Genomic DNA, 16,269 nt, shown 5'->3' with positions numbered 1-16,269 from the left:
ACCAAGTGGATGGAACGTTAATTGGGAGGATCCCCGGAACCCATATTACAGAACTGGTTAAATTAGAAATCAGGAGATATCATGAATTTATACAATTTATAGTAATCCCCAAAATGTCAGAATCTGTCATACTGGGTCAGCTTGGCTGGACAAATGGGCCCCCACCATCAAATGGGAAGATGGATACCAAAATATCAGAATAGGGGTTGGCCCATTACCCCCTGCCCCTCCTCCCAAAGAGCAGCCTACCCATAATGGCCAGCTGCCAGAAACAGCAGCGGCATGTTCAGACAGGCGTCCAGGAGAACCCCAGATTTCTAAGGTATATACAGACTTAGCCAAAGCTTTCAGTGAGGAGGAATGTAACCTCCTCCCCCCTTATCGGCCCACGGATTGCACCATCGAATTAGAACCAGGAGCCACATTGCCAAAACCCAGGACGTACTCCATGACACCTGCTGAAATGATCAAGTTGAGGAAGTACATTGACACGAACCTAGCCAGAGGATTCATCGAGCCTGCGAAATCCAGGGTGGCTGCCCCAGTATTGTTTAAAGAAAAAAAAGATGGTGCGCTGAGATTGTGTATTGATTTTAGGAGGGTGAACAGCATTTGCATACAAAATACCTACCCCTACCATTAATGAAAGACTTGCTGAACCACTTGTCAAAAGGCAAGATTTTCACCAAACTAGATCTAAGGGAAGCCTACTACCGAGTTCGCATAAAGGAGGGAGATGAATGGAAGACTGCTTTTAACTGCTCCCTGGGCAGCTTCCGGGTCATGCCTTTTGGACTCAAAGGGGCCCCTGCAATCTTCATGCAACTGATTAACAAAGTTTTGCATGAGCACCTGTATAAGAGGATCCTTGTTTACTTTGATGACATTCTTATATTCAGCGAAAGTATGGAAGAATATGTCAAATTGGTCAGACAAGTGCTGAAAAAGCTTCTAGCGGCCAAGCTTTATGCAAAGTTGTCCAAATGCGAGTTCCATAAGGAGTCCTTGGACTACCTAGGATACAGGGTGTCGAATCAAGGAATCAAAATGGATCCAGGGAAGGTGAAGGCAGTGCTGGACTGGCAACCCCCATGAACCCATAAGCAACTTCAAAGCTTCCTGGGGTTTGCAAACTTTTACAGACAATTCATCCCTTCCTTCGCTGAGGTTGCTCTCCCTTTGACAGAATTGCTAAAAATCAGTCTGTCTCCCACCAAGCCAAAATCTAGCCAACCCCTAGCTTGGACAATGGGCTGTCAAAAATCCTTTGAACAGTTAAAATGCCTATTCACAGTGGAGCCGATCCTACAGCACCCTGGCCCAAATAAGCCATTTGTGGTTCAGGCAGATGCGAATGATGTGGTGGTGGCTGCTGTTCTACTGCAAAGGAACGCCCAAAACAAACTAATGCCATGTGCTTACATATAGAGAAAGTAAATGGACACTGAACGAAGATGGGCAGTATGGGAGAAAGAGCCTTTTGTGGTGCAATGGGTTCTCCTATCCTGGAGACACTTCCTAGAGGGGGTTAATAAGCCTTTTGAAATGTGGACTGACCACAAAAATCTCAAGACGCTGAAGACCCCGAAGAAGCTTTCACCCAAGCAGGTTCACTGGGCTCAGTATTTCAAATGCTTTAACTTTAACCTGAAATACATTCTGGCAGGGGGGGAACCTTTTAGCTGATGCTCTCTCCCATAAGCCCCAGTTTGACAGCCGATGGGAAGAGATAGTTCATGCCATGATCTCAGAAACTCAGCCAGCCGCCCAAGTCCACACCAGAGTACAAATGCGCCATGGTTCCAACCTCCCCGAAGACAAGTTGACAGCAGAGCTAAAAGCGGCGCTCTTGACTGATTCCTGGTTCAAGGAAAACCAGATCGACCTAACCCTAAGAGAGGGGTTGGCATGGAAGGGGAGTAAGATTTATGTTTCCCGCAGCATGCGACTCCTGATGCTAAAGAGGAGTCATGATTCTCGACTAGGGGGCCACTTTGGATTTTTAAAAACCCTCCATTTGACTAGGAGACAATTCTGGTGGCCAAAGATGAAAGCTGATGTGGAAGACTATGTGAGAAGCTGCACCATCTGAGCCACCATGAAGTCCAGACCAGGGAAGTCCCCAGGGCTTCTCCAGACTGTGGCCAAACCCACCAAGCACTGGGAGGATATTGCAATGGACTTCATATTTGAGCTCTCTGACAGTGGAGGGAACAAGGTGATTTGGACTGTCATTGATTTATTCTCCAAGCAAGCACACTTCACTGCCTGCAACTGACTACCCTCGGCCAAGAAACAGGCAAAGCTTTTTGTGAAACATATCTACAGACTACATGGGGTTCCAAGGAGAATAATATCGGATCGCGGGGTCCAGTTTACCGCTAAATTCTGGAAAGAGTTCCTATGGTCCATTGGGCCATCCCAGAGGCTTAGCTCAGCTTTCCACCCATCAACTAACGAATCGGCTGAAAAATTGAACTCAATGGTGGGACAATACATTAGATGTTATGTAAATTATCAACAAGAAAACTGGGCGGATTTACTACCGTTCACAGAAGTGGCTTATAATAATGCAATACACAGCAGTATTGGGTTGACTCCTTTTCAGATAACTACGGGCATGGATTTTGTGCTGATGCTTGAATTGTCTAGAGAGCCGCCCACTTCCATGTCCCTAATGGAATGGATGACCTCATTGAAAAAGGGTTGGGAGAATACTAAGAAAGCTTTAGCTGAATCAGTGGAAAAATATAAGGCCCAGGCTGACAAACGGCAGTCTCTCCAACCACCTTTCTGAATAGGAGATAAGGTGTATTTGTCAACCAAGTACCTAAGATTGAGGTTACCTAGCAAGAAGTTTAGACCCAAATTCATAGGTCCCTTCCCTATAGTGAAAGTGATTAACCTAGTGACAGTCCAACTTAGCCTCCCTCGCATATTAGGGAAAGTACACCCAGTTTTCCACAGTAGCTTATTGAAACCAGCAAGAGAATCTAATTTAAGGCCCTTGCCAGCTGCTCCCCCCCTCCTTTGGTAGTGCAAGGGGAGACTCATTATGAAGTGAAGAAGATCCTTGACTCTACTCTATAGGGATCACTTACAATATTTGGTACACTGGAAAGGAACTCATTATCTGAAGCTACTTGGGTGAAAAGTTGGGATGTGAATGCTGATACTCTAGTGAGGCAATTTCATGATAAATTTCCTGAGAAACCAAAAGGTCCCCCTGGGGGGGGCAGTTAAGGGGTCCTGTACAAGGTGTTAACCCCCTTCTTTTGTGTTTTATTTTATGTTATTGCAATTTATATGCCACCCTTCTCCTGAAGGACTCAGGGCGGCTTACAAGATAAAAATTCAACAATATGAATTAAATATAAATTAAAATCCAATTAAAATTAATTAAAATTATTACAATGTAAAAACCCCCCTCAACGGGTCAGTCCATTTGATGAAAAAGCCACGTCTTCAGGTTGCGGTGGAAGGAGAGGAGGTCGGGGGCTGTCCTGTTTTATTTTTCAGGATGTGTTTTTTTCTGCAGGGAGGGACACCTGTCAGCTTTGGAAGCCATATTAGGCTGGAAGCTTCCATGCTGCCACCTTCTCATGTGTGGGAAAATAGGAGGGGGGATTTAGTAGAGTGGTTGTTGGTAGACATAATAGCTTTCTTCCTGTCGGTCAAAGTCAGGGCAATCTGGCATCTGGAGAAGGAGTGGTCAGAATGCTGAGTCAAGATGGGATGGACGTTGATTGGAGCATGTGATCGACTGAGGAGTGAGGGGATGGTTTTGGGGGTTTTGATTTACTGAGGGAAAACCCGGACCTTTCAGATTCAGGTTTTCCCAGATGTGCCAGTTTACCTATTCTAGTAAAGAGAACTTTGGAAAATGCTTGCTTCCATGTCTTTACTCGGAATGGGGATGTTTTGGAATGCTGACAGCACAACAAAGGTAGAATCCTGTTGCTATGCAAAGGCAAGTACAGGGGTGCTTCGCTCCTGCACTAAGGTTCTGCCCATCGCCACTGCCATGACAGGGTGACAGCTCTTTCATCCCTCTGCTGAATAGGGTGACAGGGAGTCACAGCAGACGGTGAAAGAGCAGCATGGTCACATTGTGGCTCCACGTCGTAATAGGCTCCAGGAGGAGGAGGGGACCCTACCTCCCCATTGTGAAGTGAATGAATGAAAAAGTTCATTCAATCAATTCCAACTTCGTGAGTCTAAGGCCTGGAAGCCATCTTTTCCACTGTAGTTTGCTGAATGGTCAACAGCCCCCCCCAAGCCTATAGTGGTGCAAGGGGAAACCCATTACAAAGTTAAAAAGATTTTAGACTCTAGGTTATATAGAGGTAGATTGCAATATTTAGTGCATTGGAAAGAGTACCCTTTGTCTGAGGCTACTTGGGTTAAAAGCTGGGATGTGAAAGCAGACAGGCTTGAAAACAATTCCATGATAAATACCCTGATAAACCAAAGGGTCTCCTGGGGGGGGGGAGAGGTGGTTAATGTTATGTCCTTATAAGGACATCCGCCGGGGATTGGCTAATCCTCTGGCGGGAGATTTAAAGAACTATCATTGGGCGGCTGAGTCTGCCGGAGCGTATTTAAAGAGCCCTGGCAGCACAGCCGCTCGTCTTATTCTTGTGCTTGAATAAAGTGCTGAATTGGACCAGAGCTGGTCACGTCTTCCTTTCCCTGCGCTGATCTAACACTGGCGACGAAGGAATCAAGAACCAAGCGACGAACCTCGTGGCACGAAGCCAACCTCAAGAGCTAAGTCACTAGGCAGCTGAAGTCACTCGTAGGCACCTTCCAGTGGCATGGCAGAAGCTGAAGCCACATTGCTGACCCTTGCCCCCTTCCGCCCAGGGAAGGAGAAATGGAAGTCCTACATAATCAGATTCAGGCAATACCTGAGAGGCAACAATATCAGGGATGCCGATGATGATCGCAAAAAAGGCATTTTCCTGGCCAACTGCGGCATCGAGGTCCTCGAGATGGCCATCGACCTGGTGGCACCCAGGAACATCGAAGAGCTGCCATGGACGGACCTGCAACAGATCCTGCAGGACCACTATGCCCCAACGGGAACACCGGTGGCAAACCGGTTCACCTTCCACCAGAGGGATCAAAAGGAAGGTGAATCCATCAAGGAATTCATGGCTGCCCTGCGCCAAATCGCTGCCAGCTGTGAATTCAATCACGTGGACAATGCCATAGCTGACCGCATGGTTTTTGGCATGAGGGACAGAGCCTTACAAAAAAAGTTCCTGAGCAAGAAGAAACTCGTGCTCAAGGAAGTAGTGGAGGAAGCCACAGCCTCCGAGACCTCCGAGAGAGCAGCCGCCGCCATGCTCTGGGCTAAAGGGCTCCACAAAATCCACAGAGCCGCACAGTCATCGACCAAGGATTCCACAGCTGGATCGGAATCCGAGGAAGAATCAGTCGTGCACAAGGTCTCCAGACCCCCGAAGCGGGAAACCGCACGAAAAAGCGACCGGGGAGAGTGCTGTGCCAGCTGCAGAGGAGACCATGCCAGAGCCAGCTGCAAGTGGAGGGATGCCACCTGCAGACGTTGCAACAGACGGGGGCATATCGCCGAAGCTTGCAGAGCCGAGGAACCAGCCCCGGAGCCATCCAGCCACTGGTCGCGCGGAAATCGAGAGGACAGCACAAGATCATCCCAAAGGTCCTCCTACCAGTCCAGACGGGGTGAGAGCGACGGGAACCGGAGCAGAGCGGTCCACCAGACGACCATAGACATCGATGACGACGACACTGCCACCAAGTGCCACGTGACCGTACACTTGGAAGGAACCCCTTGTGAAATGGAGGTAGATTCAGGCTCAATCTACTCCATCATGGACTGGCAACACCTGAAGCGCATCAAGCCAGACATCCGCAAGAAGGACCTGAAACCCCTACGTTCCAGGCTAGTCGATTTTGGGGAAAACCCCATCGGGGTGCTGGGAAGAACCTCACTTCACACCTCTTACCACGAATTCCAAGGCGACCTCCCCATCACCATCGTCGAGCACAGCCACCCGACCCTGCTAGGCATGGAATGGTTCAAGCCACTAGGGCTCGGAATACAAGGGGTTAATCAAATTCGGCAGGACGAACTCGACACCCTCCTCGAAGAGTTCAAGGAAGTCTTCGACGGTAAACTGGGGAAATTTGTGGGAAAGCCCATTTCCTTTAATCTTGATAAGGCAATTACACCCATTAGACTTAAGCCCCGCAGAGTTCCGTTTGCCTTGAGGCCCAAAGTAGATGCTCAGCTAGATAAGCTGATAGCCCAAGGCGTCTTGGAACCAATCGATCATGCGGCATGGGAGACCCCCATTGTGACCCCCATGAAGCATGATGGATCTGTGCGCATCTGTGCCGACTACAAGTGTTCCATCAATAAGGCCCTGGCACAGAGCGCATACCCCATACCAGTGGTGCAACATCTGCTGCATTCACTGGGGAGCGGGACAATATTCGCCAAACTGGACCTGGCCCAGGCGTACCAGCAACTGCCAGTTGATGAAAAAACTGCGGAGGCTCAAACCATTGTCACCCACAGAGGCCCATTTAAATGTAACCGTCTCCAATTTGGAGTCAGCGCAGCCCCAGGAATTTTCCAATCAATGATGGAACGCCTTCTCCAAGGCATTCCAGGGATGGTGCCGTACTTTGATGATGTATTAATATCCGGGCACTCTAAAACCCAACTCCTTGAGCGGCTAAAACAAGTTTTACAGCGCTTTAAGGAGAAGGGTTTGAGAGTCAGGAGAGACAAATGCATCATTGGGGTCCGGGAGGTCGAGTTCCTGGGCTATCTCATTGATGGCACTGGCATCCACTCCACCAAAGCAAAAGTTAGGGCAATACACAAAGCTCCAGCCCCCAAAAACAAAACGGAGCTTCAAGCCTTTTTGGGACTACTGAATTTTTACAGTGTCTTCTTAAAACAAAAGGCAACAGCTGCTGAACCGTTCCATTACCTGCTGGGGAAAGCGGTACCATGGAGATGGGGGACAGAGGAGGAAGCAGCCTTCAAGAACATCAAAAAACTACTCTCCTCGGACAGCGTGCTCATCCAGTATCACGAGACGCTCCCACTACTGCTGACCTGCGATGCATCACCATATGGGATTGGAGCAGTCCTCAGCCACCAACTTCCCAACGGCTCTGAGGCACCCATCGCCTATTTTTCCAAGACAATGTCCAACACTGAGAGGAACTATAGCCAACTGGACAAGGAAGCCTTGACCATCGTGGCTGGCATCAAGTGCTTCCACGAATACCTGTATGGCAGAAGTTTCACGGTCATCACAGACCACAAGCCACTGTTGGAACTGTTAGCGGGCGACAAACCCACACCCGGCTACATGTCGCCCAGGATGACACGCTGGGCCATCTTCCTTGCCGGGTACTCATACAAACTCATCCACAGACCTGGCAAGACCATCGGAAACGCCTACGCCCTGAGCCGATGCCCATCTCAGGAGCCTGTGGAGGACCCCGCCCCCACACTCGGACTATTCCACATTGACAATGACCCCATTTGCCCAGTCACCTCCACAGATGTGGCAGCGCAGACCCAGAAGGACAAAACTCTCAAACAGGTACTCTCCTGGGTCCTGCGGGGGTGGCCAACGGAGAGGGTGGCAGAGGAGTTTGCCCCATTCGCCAGGAAGCAGCAAGAACTAACCACAATGAAGGGCTGCATCCTCTGGGGCGACAGGGTCATGATCCCTCGGGCACTCCAGCAGAACACATTGGAGACACTGCACAAGGGGCACCCTGGCATCGTGCGCATGAAGGGGCTGGCACGAAGCTACATGTGGTGGCCCTCTCTGGACAAAGACATTGAGACCTGGGTGGCCAGGTGTGACCCATGCCAGGAATCCCAGCCAGCCCCTCCTCGCACCCACTCATCCGAATGGGAGACGCCCAGCAGCCTGTGGTCAAGAATCCACATCGACTTCGCGGGGCCGATGAGTGGGAGGTACCTCCTCATTGTGGTGGATGCCTTCTCGAAATGGCTGGAAGTCGTGCCCATGGCATCCACAACAACAGAAGCCACCACGAGGGCACTCCGGAGACTTTTCGTGACGCATGGGCTACCGGATGTACTCATTTCCAACAATGGGCCACAGCTCACCTCCAAGCCCATGGAAACGTTCCTGGCTGGACTGGGCATCCGCCATGCCCTGATTGCCCCCTACAGGCCGGCTGGAAACGGGCAAGCTGAGAGGATGGTGAGACTCACAAAGGAAGCCCTCACCAAGATGGGCACCGGCGACTGGCAAGAGAGAATTGACCAGTTTCTCCTAACCCAGCACATCATGCCGCACACAATGACGCGGAAGAGCCCGGCCGAACTGCTGATGGGGAGAAGGCTGAGGTCACATCTGGATCGACTGCACCCCCAGTACAACCCAGATGTGCCATTAGATGCCAACCATCCGCCCCACGCCTTCGCCGCAGGAGACCCGGTCTTCGCGCTTAATTTTCACGGGTTTCCGAAATGGCTTAAAGGCAAGATCGAGAGCTCAACCGGCCCAAAGTCCTACAGAGTGGAGTTGGAAGATGGACAGGTCTGTAGACGTCACATCGACCAACTCCGGAAAAGGTGGAGGGTAAAGGAAAGAAACCAGCCTGACGAGGCAGGCCTGCGACACCCCAGCGAGGTAGGCCTGCAGCACCCAAACGAGGTAGGCCTACCACACCCCGATGCGGTAGGCCTACCACACCCCGATGAAGCAGACCAACGCCACTACCACGGGTTGAACCGGCAGAAACCCAGAACAGTAGACCGGTACCCACGGCCTGAGGGACATCGACTCCAACCCAGCGAGGAGGGCACCCGCCATCCCAGCGAGGGTGACCTCCACCGCAGCATTGAGGTAGACCGGGGATTACCCAGGGGGGGAGAGCCACACACCCCCAGCAGGGGCGACAAACGACACCCCAGCCAGGGAGACCTCCATCCCAGGCGAGTAGACTGGGAACAACCAGGCGAGGGGAGCACACAACGCCCCAGCAGAGCCAGCCAACAACTGACCGGGGAAGGAGACCTCCAACCCAGACGAGTAGACCGGGAACAACCAGGCGGGGAGAGCACACAATACCCCAGCAGAGCCAACCGATGACCGACCCGTGAGGGAGACCTCCACCACCAACCCGACCAGGCCGGCCAGCACCAACCCCGCAAGGTCGACATGCACCAACCCGACAGTGGAGGCGAACACCACCCCAGCAGGGTCGACCACAACCAACATCAACACCATCGCGAGCCGCAGAAGTCGGAAATAACACCAGTGGACTTACCGGACTTCGGACGGCACCCACCGGACAGCAGCGATGTCCAGCCGCGAGGTTCCAGAGACTCCAGGCGAGGGAAGGACTGGCGACACCAGCAGGCAGATCCAGACGTTGCGGCCGGAGGTGCTGGGGCGGGCCCCGCACACTTGACGGCCGGACTCCGGGCTGCCCCAACCGAGGAGCCGGAAAGGACAGGAGCTTCGCCCACCCAGGTCAGCGGCGAAGCTCAGAATGAACTGCGCAGGTCTTCCAGAACCATTAGGCGCCCCGCCTACCTGCGTGAGTTCGTTACGCATATTGGCATTGACTTTGATGGACAGCTTCCAGACTAAGGGGGGAGGAGTGTTATGTCCTTATAAGGACACCCGCCGGGGATTGGCTAATCCTCCGGCGGGAGATTTAAAGAACTGTCATTGGGCGGCTGAGTCTGCCGGAGCGTATTTAAAGAGCCCCGGCAGCACAGCCGCTCGTCTTATTCTTGTGCTTGAATAAAGTGCTGAATTGGACCAGAGCTGGTCGCGTCTTCCTTTCCCTGCGCCGATCTAACAGTTAATCTGTTGAATTAACCCCCTATGTTACTCTCATTGCAGGACACAAACTTCTGATCGAAGGTGGTGGCCTGTCAGGCCTGGAAGCTATCTTTTGCATTGGAACTTCAGGCCTGCCACATTTATTGCTGTGGGAAACTGGGAGGTGGGATTGTATGGAGCAAGGATATAGTTATAATAACATTTCTTTCTCAGAGAGTCAAGGACATCTTGTCCTGCACCTGGAGGAGTGTGGCTGGGAGGCCTCTCCTGTTGGAACAGTGCTTTGATTCGACTATGTGATGAACTTGTGGGTGATGGGCAGGAACTTGGACTTTCCTTTGGTGGGGAAAAACTGGAAACTTTCAGATTCAGGTTTTCCCAGACGTGCCAATATGACATCTCTTAGAAAATGGAACTTTGAGCCTTGGAGTCTTTTTTTGTTGGGGGTGTGTTACTTGGAACCCTGACAGCAAGTTTTTCTTTTGCAAGAAGTTGCCATTGATGGAGTGAAATGTGATGGAGAAATGCAACTGGAGCTGGGTTGGGGCGATGGTGTGCATGCCCACAGAGAAGGCTCTGCCTGCCACATCTGGCACATATGCCATAGGTTCACCATCATGGGTATAGGTTCTCCTGCTTCAGCTGGGGGACTAGAAGACCTCCAAGGTCCCTTCCAGCTCATTCTATTCTAATATTCAGTAACCAAGACCAAAACAAAAAACAAGAAATGGATTAACCACATTTAATGGACCTAACCTGGGTATAGTATTACTACATGTTGAGGAGTTGGTTCACATGCAAGTGCATGTTGTTCAATGTAGCAAAAATAATAGTAAAAATATCAGTAACCATCTGCTTGGAAGCTGCATACCCCTTACCTAATCAACACTTGCTGAATTGTATCAGTTCAGGGGTGGGTTCTAATTTTTTTTTCTACCGGTTCTGTGGGCGTGGCTTATTTTGTGGGCATGGTTTGGTGGGGGTAATGTGACTGGGTGGGCATGGCCAACTTTTTTTTTTTTTACTTTTAAAAGCATTTTTTCTACAACTTTAAGAGGTTGCAGAAAAAAATGCTTTTAGGAGCCGCTGACGATCAGGCAACTCAGCCAGAGGCTTTTAAAGGCATTCTTTTTTCTACAACCTTTTCGGCCAAAGAGGTTGCAGAAAAAATGCTTTCAGAAGCCTCTGACAATCCCAGCTGAGCTGCGCAATCATCAGAGGCTTTTTTTTTTTACTTTTAAAAGCATTTTTTCTACAACCTCTTCAGCCGAAAAAAATGCTTTTAAAAGTAAAAAAAAAAAAGCCTCTGATGAGGTGGACGGGGTAAGCGAGCAGCGACTGGACCGGGGACTAGTTTGGGGGCATGGCCAGCCAATGTTATTACCGGTTCTCCAATCTACTACAAATTTTTACTACCGGTTCTTGTGAACCAGTGCAAACCGGGAGCAACACACCACTGTATCAGTAGTACATAACTGTAAAAGACAGACTATAAATAAAAGTTAAAATAAGCAAAAAAAAAAAATGGTAAGAGAACACTTGTCTGTTCTTGATGAATATAAATCAATGGGACCTGATGGATTACATCCCAGAGTTCTGAAGGAGCTGGCAGATGTCATCTCAGAACCACTGTACCATATCTTCCAAAAATCCTGGAGCACAGGAGAACTACAGGAGGACAGGAAAAGAGCAGAGAGGGCGTGGCTGATGTCACAGCGATATGACACGTCCCGCGGGGCTCTGTGATCATGCCAAAATCCAAACTGCCGGGAGGTCCAGACGGACTGAAAATCGCCTCGGAGGGGCAATGAATAAAGAGAGCACACTCCATTGATTTCAAGGAGCCCGCAATCTTCCTGATTGATCCGGAGAAGGCTCCCAAACCCAATGGAAAGGAAAAGATGGCTATTATATGCTGGACTGAAACTGTGACAGCCACCAGAAAGGAAGCATGGAAAATTGAATGATAGTATGATCAATCTGGGTGACAGATTTCCATCTTTGAATTTTTAACTTTAATGGAAGGAAGAGCCGCCTGGAAAACATCTGGGTGAAAAGAGGAGGTGGAACTGTTTTTTCTCCACCTCCTGAGAAAAGCGGCAAGGAAAGCCTAAGAGCCATTTTTAAAACAGGAAATTAAGCTAGAGAACTTTTTAGAAAAAGACAAGAGTGAAAAAACTTTGCAATTAGAGCGCCAAACTGGGTACCTCAAATACAATACTGAATAATTTAGAAGCTTTTGGATGCTATAAAACTTGGATATACGGAACTTTCTTCTTTCTTCTATTTCTATAAAATTTGAACCGGAGTATACTGTATTTTTTTAAAAGGAGAAAAAGAGAGAAGCAGAGCTACAGTACCACCTACACTGAACTGGTGCAGAAGTGGAAGTAGGAGCTGGGAGCTGCAAGAGAGAAAGAGAAAAAATATATAAAATACATAAACTCATAGACTGTGAGACTGAAGATAAGGCAGGCAACTCAGGCAACTCAACTGGGATCGTCAGAGCCTTTTAAAAGCATTTTTTCTACAACCTCTTCGGCTGAAGAGGTTGTAAAAATGCTTTTAAAAGCCTCTGATGATCAGGCAACTCAGCTGGGATCATCAGAGCTTTTTAAAAGCCCACCCAGTCACATTACCCCCCTCCACCAAGCCACGCCCACAGAACCAGTAGTAACAAATTTTACATTTCACCACTGGTCAACTGCATATAAAGAAAATCTGTATAAGGTGTTAAAAACAGATCATGCCAAATCAATCTTATTTCAACATAGTAATTAAATTAGCAGACCAGCAAAATGCTGTGGACATAGTATACTTCAGCAAGGCATTCGATAAGGTAGACCACAACCTGTTTCTTGGTAACCTAGAAAAAAGTGAGATAGATAACATCACTATCAGATGGATTTGTAACTGGCTGACAAACCATACTCAATGAATAGTCCTTAACGGTACTACATCTACATGGAGGAAAGTAAGCAGTGGAGTACCAGTGTTGTGGCCCGCCAGCTGCCAGTGGAACTGGTGGCAGACTCGAATGATGAGGAGGTTGGGGAAGAACTTGGGCCAGTTCTGGAGCCTGGAGAAGGCTCTGATGGATGTCCAGCGTCAGATGCAGAGATAGAGCCAGGGCCATCTGGCATTTGCCAGCCAGAGAAGCAGCTGCTTGGAATCAGAGATAAGTGGGGAGGAGGAACAGATGGAGCCTATTCCAGATGTGTGTATGCACAGAGCAGATAGGATCAGTGAACAATGGAGGACAATGAGCCGGCTCGGGAAGACTGGCCTTTCCCTGGCTGGGGAAAAAATAGGAAGAAAAGGGAGGGGTGGTTGTAACAGACAACTGTTTGCATTTCTAGAAAGTTTGCTCCTTGTGTGTTTCATGTGAAAAAGACTGCCTTGCAAGAACTGAGGTTTGTCTATTTCTCTGACTTAATTTGCAGCCTTCCAGCTGGGAGCTCACGGTCTTGCATTTATCATAATGAGCTGATAAGGACTATTGCTTCAATTAACTCCTTGCAGGACTCTTGCCTGGACTTTCTGTTGGTGAAGGCAGTTAATTCCCAATGTGTAATTAAAGAGGGGTTTTTTCTTTGCAGGGAATTTGTTTCTTGCTTCTGCAAAGGCTGGGTCAGAACAACCACAAGTTTCCATCTTAAGCTTGGTACTCTTCAGTATCTTCATATATGAGGTCAAAAAGGGAATAGAATCAAATTTGCAGATGATACTAAGCTAGCAGGAATAGCCAACACCCTAGATGATAAGCTCAAGATCCAGATGGACTTTGACAGACTTGAACACTGGGCCCTAACTAAAAAAAGGAAATTCAATTGTAGAGAAAAGTAAAGTATTACACTTAGGCAAGAAAAACAAAAAGTATACATATAGATTGGGAGAAATCAATCTTAATAGCAGTAACTGTGAGAGGGATCTTGGAGTTTTAGTGGACAACCAATAAAATATGAACCAACAGTGTGCAGCAGCAGCCAAAAAAGCCAATGTAATCCTAAATTGCATTAACAGAGGGATTCAATCAAGATCACATGACATACTAATACCAGTCTATAAAGCCTTAGTAGTACTGCCTTAGCATTAAGGAATGTCCCCTTTGCAGGGCCTCTTTCTAACGGTCCTAAAACAAAAGAAGATTTATTCTAACACAACATTGTTACATATTGGTCAGCATATTCTCCAACTATCTTAAAGTACAATAATGTCTAACAAATTTAACAGAGTAACAGAGCTGGAAGGGATTCCACAGGTCATCCAGTCCAACCCCCTGCCTAAGCAAAATTGAATCTTTACTTATATGCATTTCTAACCTATATACCTACATACTATTTTATTTTTGAAATTTCTCATATCCTACACATTCAGTTTTGCTTAGAAACACTATAGGAAGCTGTGTAGAAGTGTTGCGACCTAGTATGTTTGGTCAGTAATATGAAAAGTGGATGAAAGTGGCAGGAAAGGGATTGCACCCAGATGCAAGCTCAGAATGATCTGTTTCAGTTAACACTCAATATTTTTCATATTTTCCAGTAACAGCTCACCATCTGGGAAATATTATGATCTAACAAAATGAAACACAGCCTTACAACAATTCTCCATGTATGCCATGAAAAATTATTTCTGGTTCATAAATAAACCCTTGTAATTTATAAAGTTGTGACAAATAATACTTTTATATTTACAGAGGAAAGCTTCATTGCTTGGAACATGTTCACTAGTATTAAAAGTTGCGTCCATATGGAATTTTTAGCATTTTCCACTCAACTTTGAGGCTGACCTGTTGAGAGGTTTTTAGAGCACTTCAGAGTACCGAGTCCTACACAAGACATCTAGCATTCCATCATTCTGTGCACTAAGAACTGAACTGTATGATTTTGGAGAATGAAAGGTAGGAATCTTATTAAAATTGAAATTATGAAGAAAATGAAGCAAAATATAAATGCAGACATCTTTCTCTCTTGCTTGTCTTCTTACAATATTTAATGAAACAGCTTGAATAGTTTTTGCAAGAATAGCCATCTTCCCCCCCCCAAAAAAGGACTAAAGGAAACACAGATTTGAATAAAATTAATGTGTCTGATTGCATGTTTATGTGCATGCATATGTTTGTATGCTAATTTATAGATGTAGTTGTAAATGTAAATGTGAAGATAATTATAATTATTTAAATACAGGTAGTCCTTGACCCATGATTACAATTGGGATCAGAATTTCCATTGATAAACAAGGCAGTTGTTAAGTGAGTTGCACCCAATTTTATGATCTTTTTTGCAAGGGTTGTTAGCAAATCACTGCAGATCAGTGGTGGGATTCATTTTTTTTACTACCAGTTCTGTGGGCGTGGCTTGGTGGGCGTGGTGTGGATTGGTGGGTGTGGATTGATGGGCGTGGCAGGGGAAGGATACTGCAAAATCTCCATTTCCACCCCACTCCAGGAGAAGGATACTGTAAAATCTCCATTCCCACCCTACTCCAGGGAAGGATACTGTAAAATCCCCATTCCCTCCCCACTCCTGGTGGAAGGATATTGCAAAATCTCCATTCCCACCCCACTCTGGGGCCCGCCAGAGGTGGCATTTGCCAGTTCTCTGAATTACTCAAAATTTTCGCTATCGGTTCTCCAGAATCTGTCAGAATCTGCTGAATTTCACCCCTGCTGCAGATGCTACATGAATCTTGTCATTAACTGAATCCGGCTTCCCACATTGATTTTGCTTGACAGAAGTTGTCTGGGAAGGTCTCAAATGGTGATCACATGAACTTCAGGATGCTGTGACCATCTTAAATACATGCCGGTTGCCAAATACCTGAATTTTGATCACTTATCTACAGGGATGTTAAAGCAATTATACATGCAAGTACAGTTGTAGGTTACTTTTTTCAGTGCTGTAACTTCAAATGGTTAGTAAACAAATGGTTGTAAGTCAAAGACTATCTATACAATATTATAAATGTATGGTATTTCTCCCACAGGACTTTCACATAGCGTGACTTTCACACAGCTAGATTTTCACAGAGCTTAATCAGAGGCTAATTCTGGTGAGACAGATTCAAAGAAATTGTGCTTTCTTATGATTCATTATATTTAACACAGAAGTGAATTAAATCATGTTAGCTGAAAAAGATAGAAAAATTCCAATTGGGGATAGTTAGATCTGATAGTCATTCAAACTAGAGAAATCTTCAAATGGAGGACCTTAAATAGATCTTACAAGCACACTATCATATTGGTTTCCATTTATTCTTTTCATAGATTGCAAAAGTTTTTGTTCTTTGATATTTTCTATTTTTAATATTTATAATTTTTTAAGTAAATGAATTATTCTGCTAATCTTGTCATTTGTGACATGACTTCCTTTAGAAGTAATATTACGCTGTTTCTCAGTGAAAGTGCTATACACACACAAATACC

The 16,269-nt window shown here is 47.0% G+C and overlaps 1 protein-coding gene across 2 annotated transcripts in view; it reads left to right on the top strand.

The window, feature by feature from the left end:
- The window catches only part of TMEM108 (transmembrane protein 108), a 456,490-nt gene that overhangs the window by 322,787 nt on the left and 117,434 nt on the right, over window positions 1–16,269 (top strand). The window contains exon 1 of one of the 2 annotated variants that reach the window (XM_060685907.2): window positions 14,606–14,745. The exons of the other annotated variant lie outside the window; for it this stretch is intronic. Coding sequence (XP_060541890.1) covers window positions 14,739–14,745 — 7 coding nt within the window. The 5' untranslated portion in view covers window positions 14,606–14,738. Of the gene's footprint in view, window positions 1–14,605; window positions 14,746–16,269 lie in introns of those variants that run through there. 2 annotated transcript variants of the gene reach the window in all.

This window comes from Pantherophis guttatus, chromosome 4 (genome assembly GCF_059756535.1).
Source record: "Pantherophis guttatus breed Tessera chromosome 4, ASM5975653v1, whole genome shotgun sequence".
Lineage (NCBI taxonomy): Eukaryota > Metazoa > Chordata > Lepidosauria > Squamata > Colubridae > Pantherophis > Pantherophis guttatus.
This window is presented reverse-complemented; position numbering and strand designations above follow the sequence as displayed.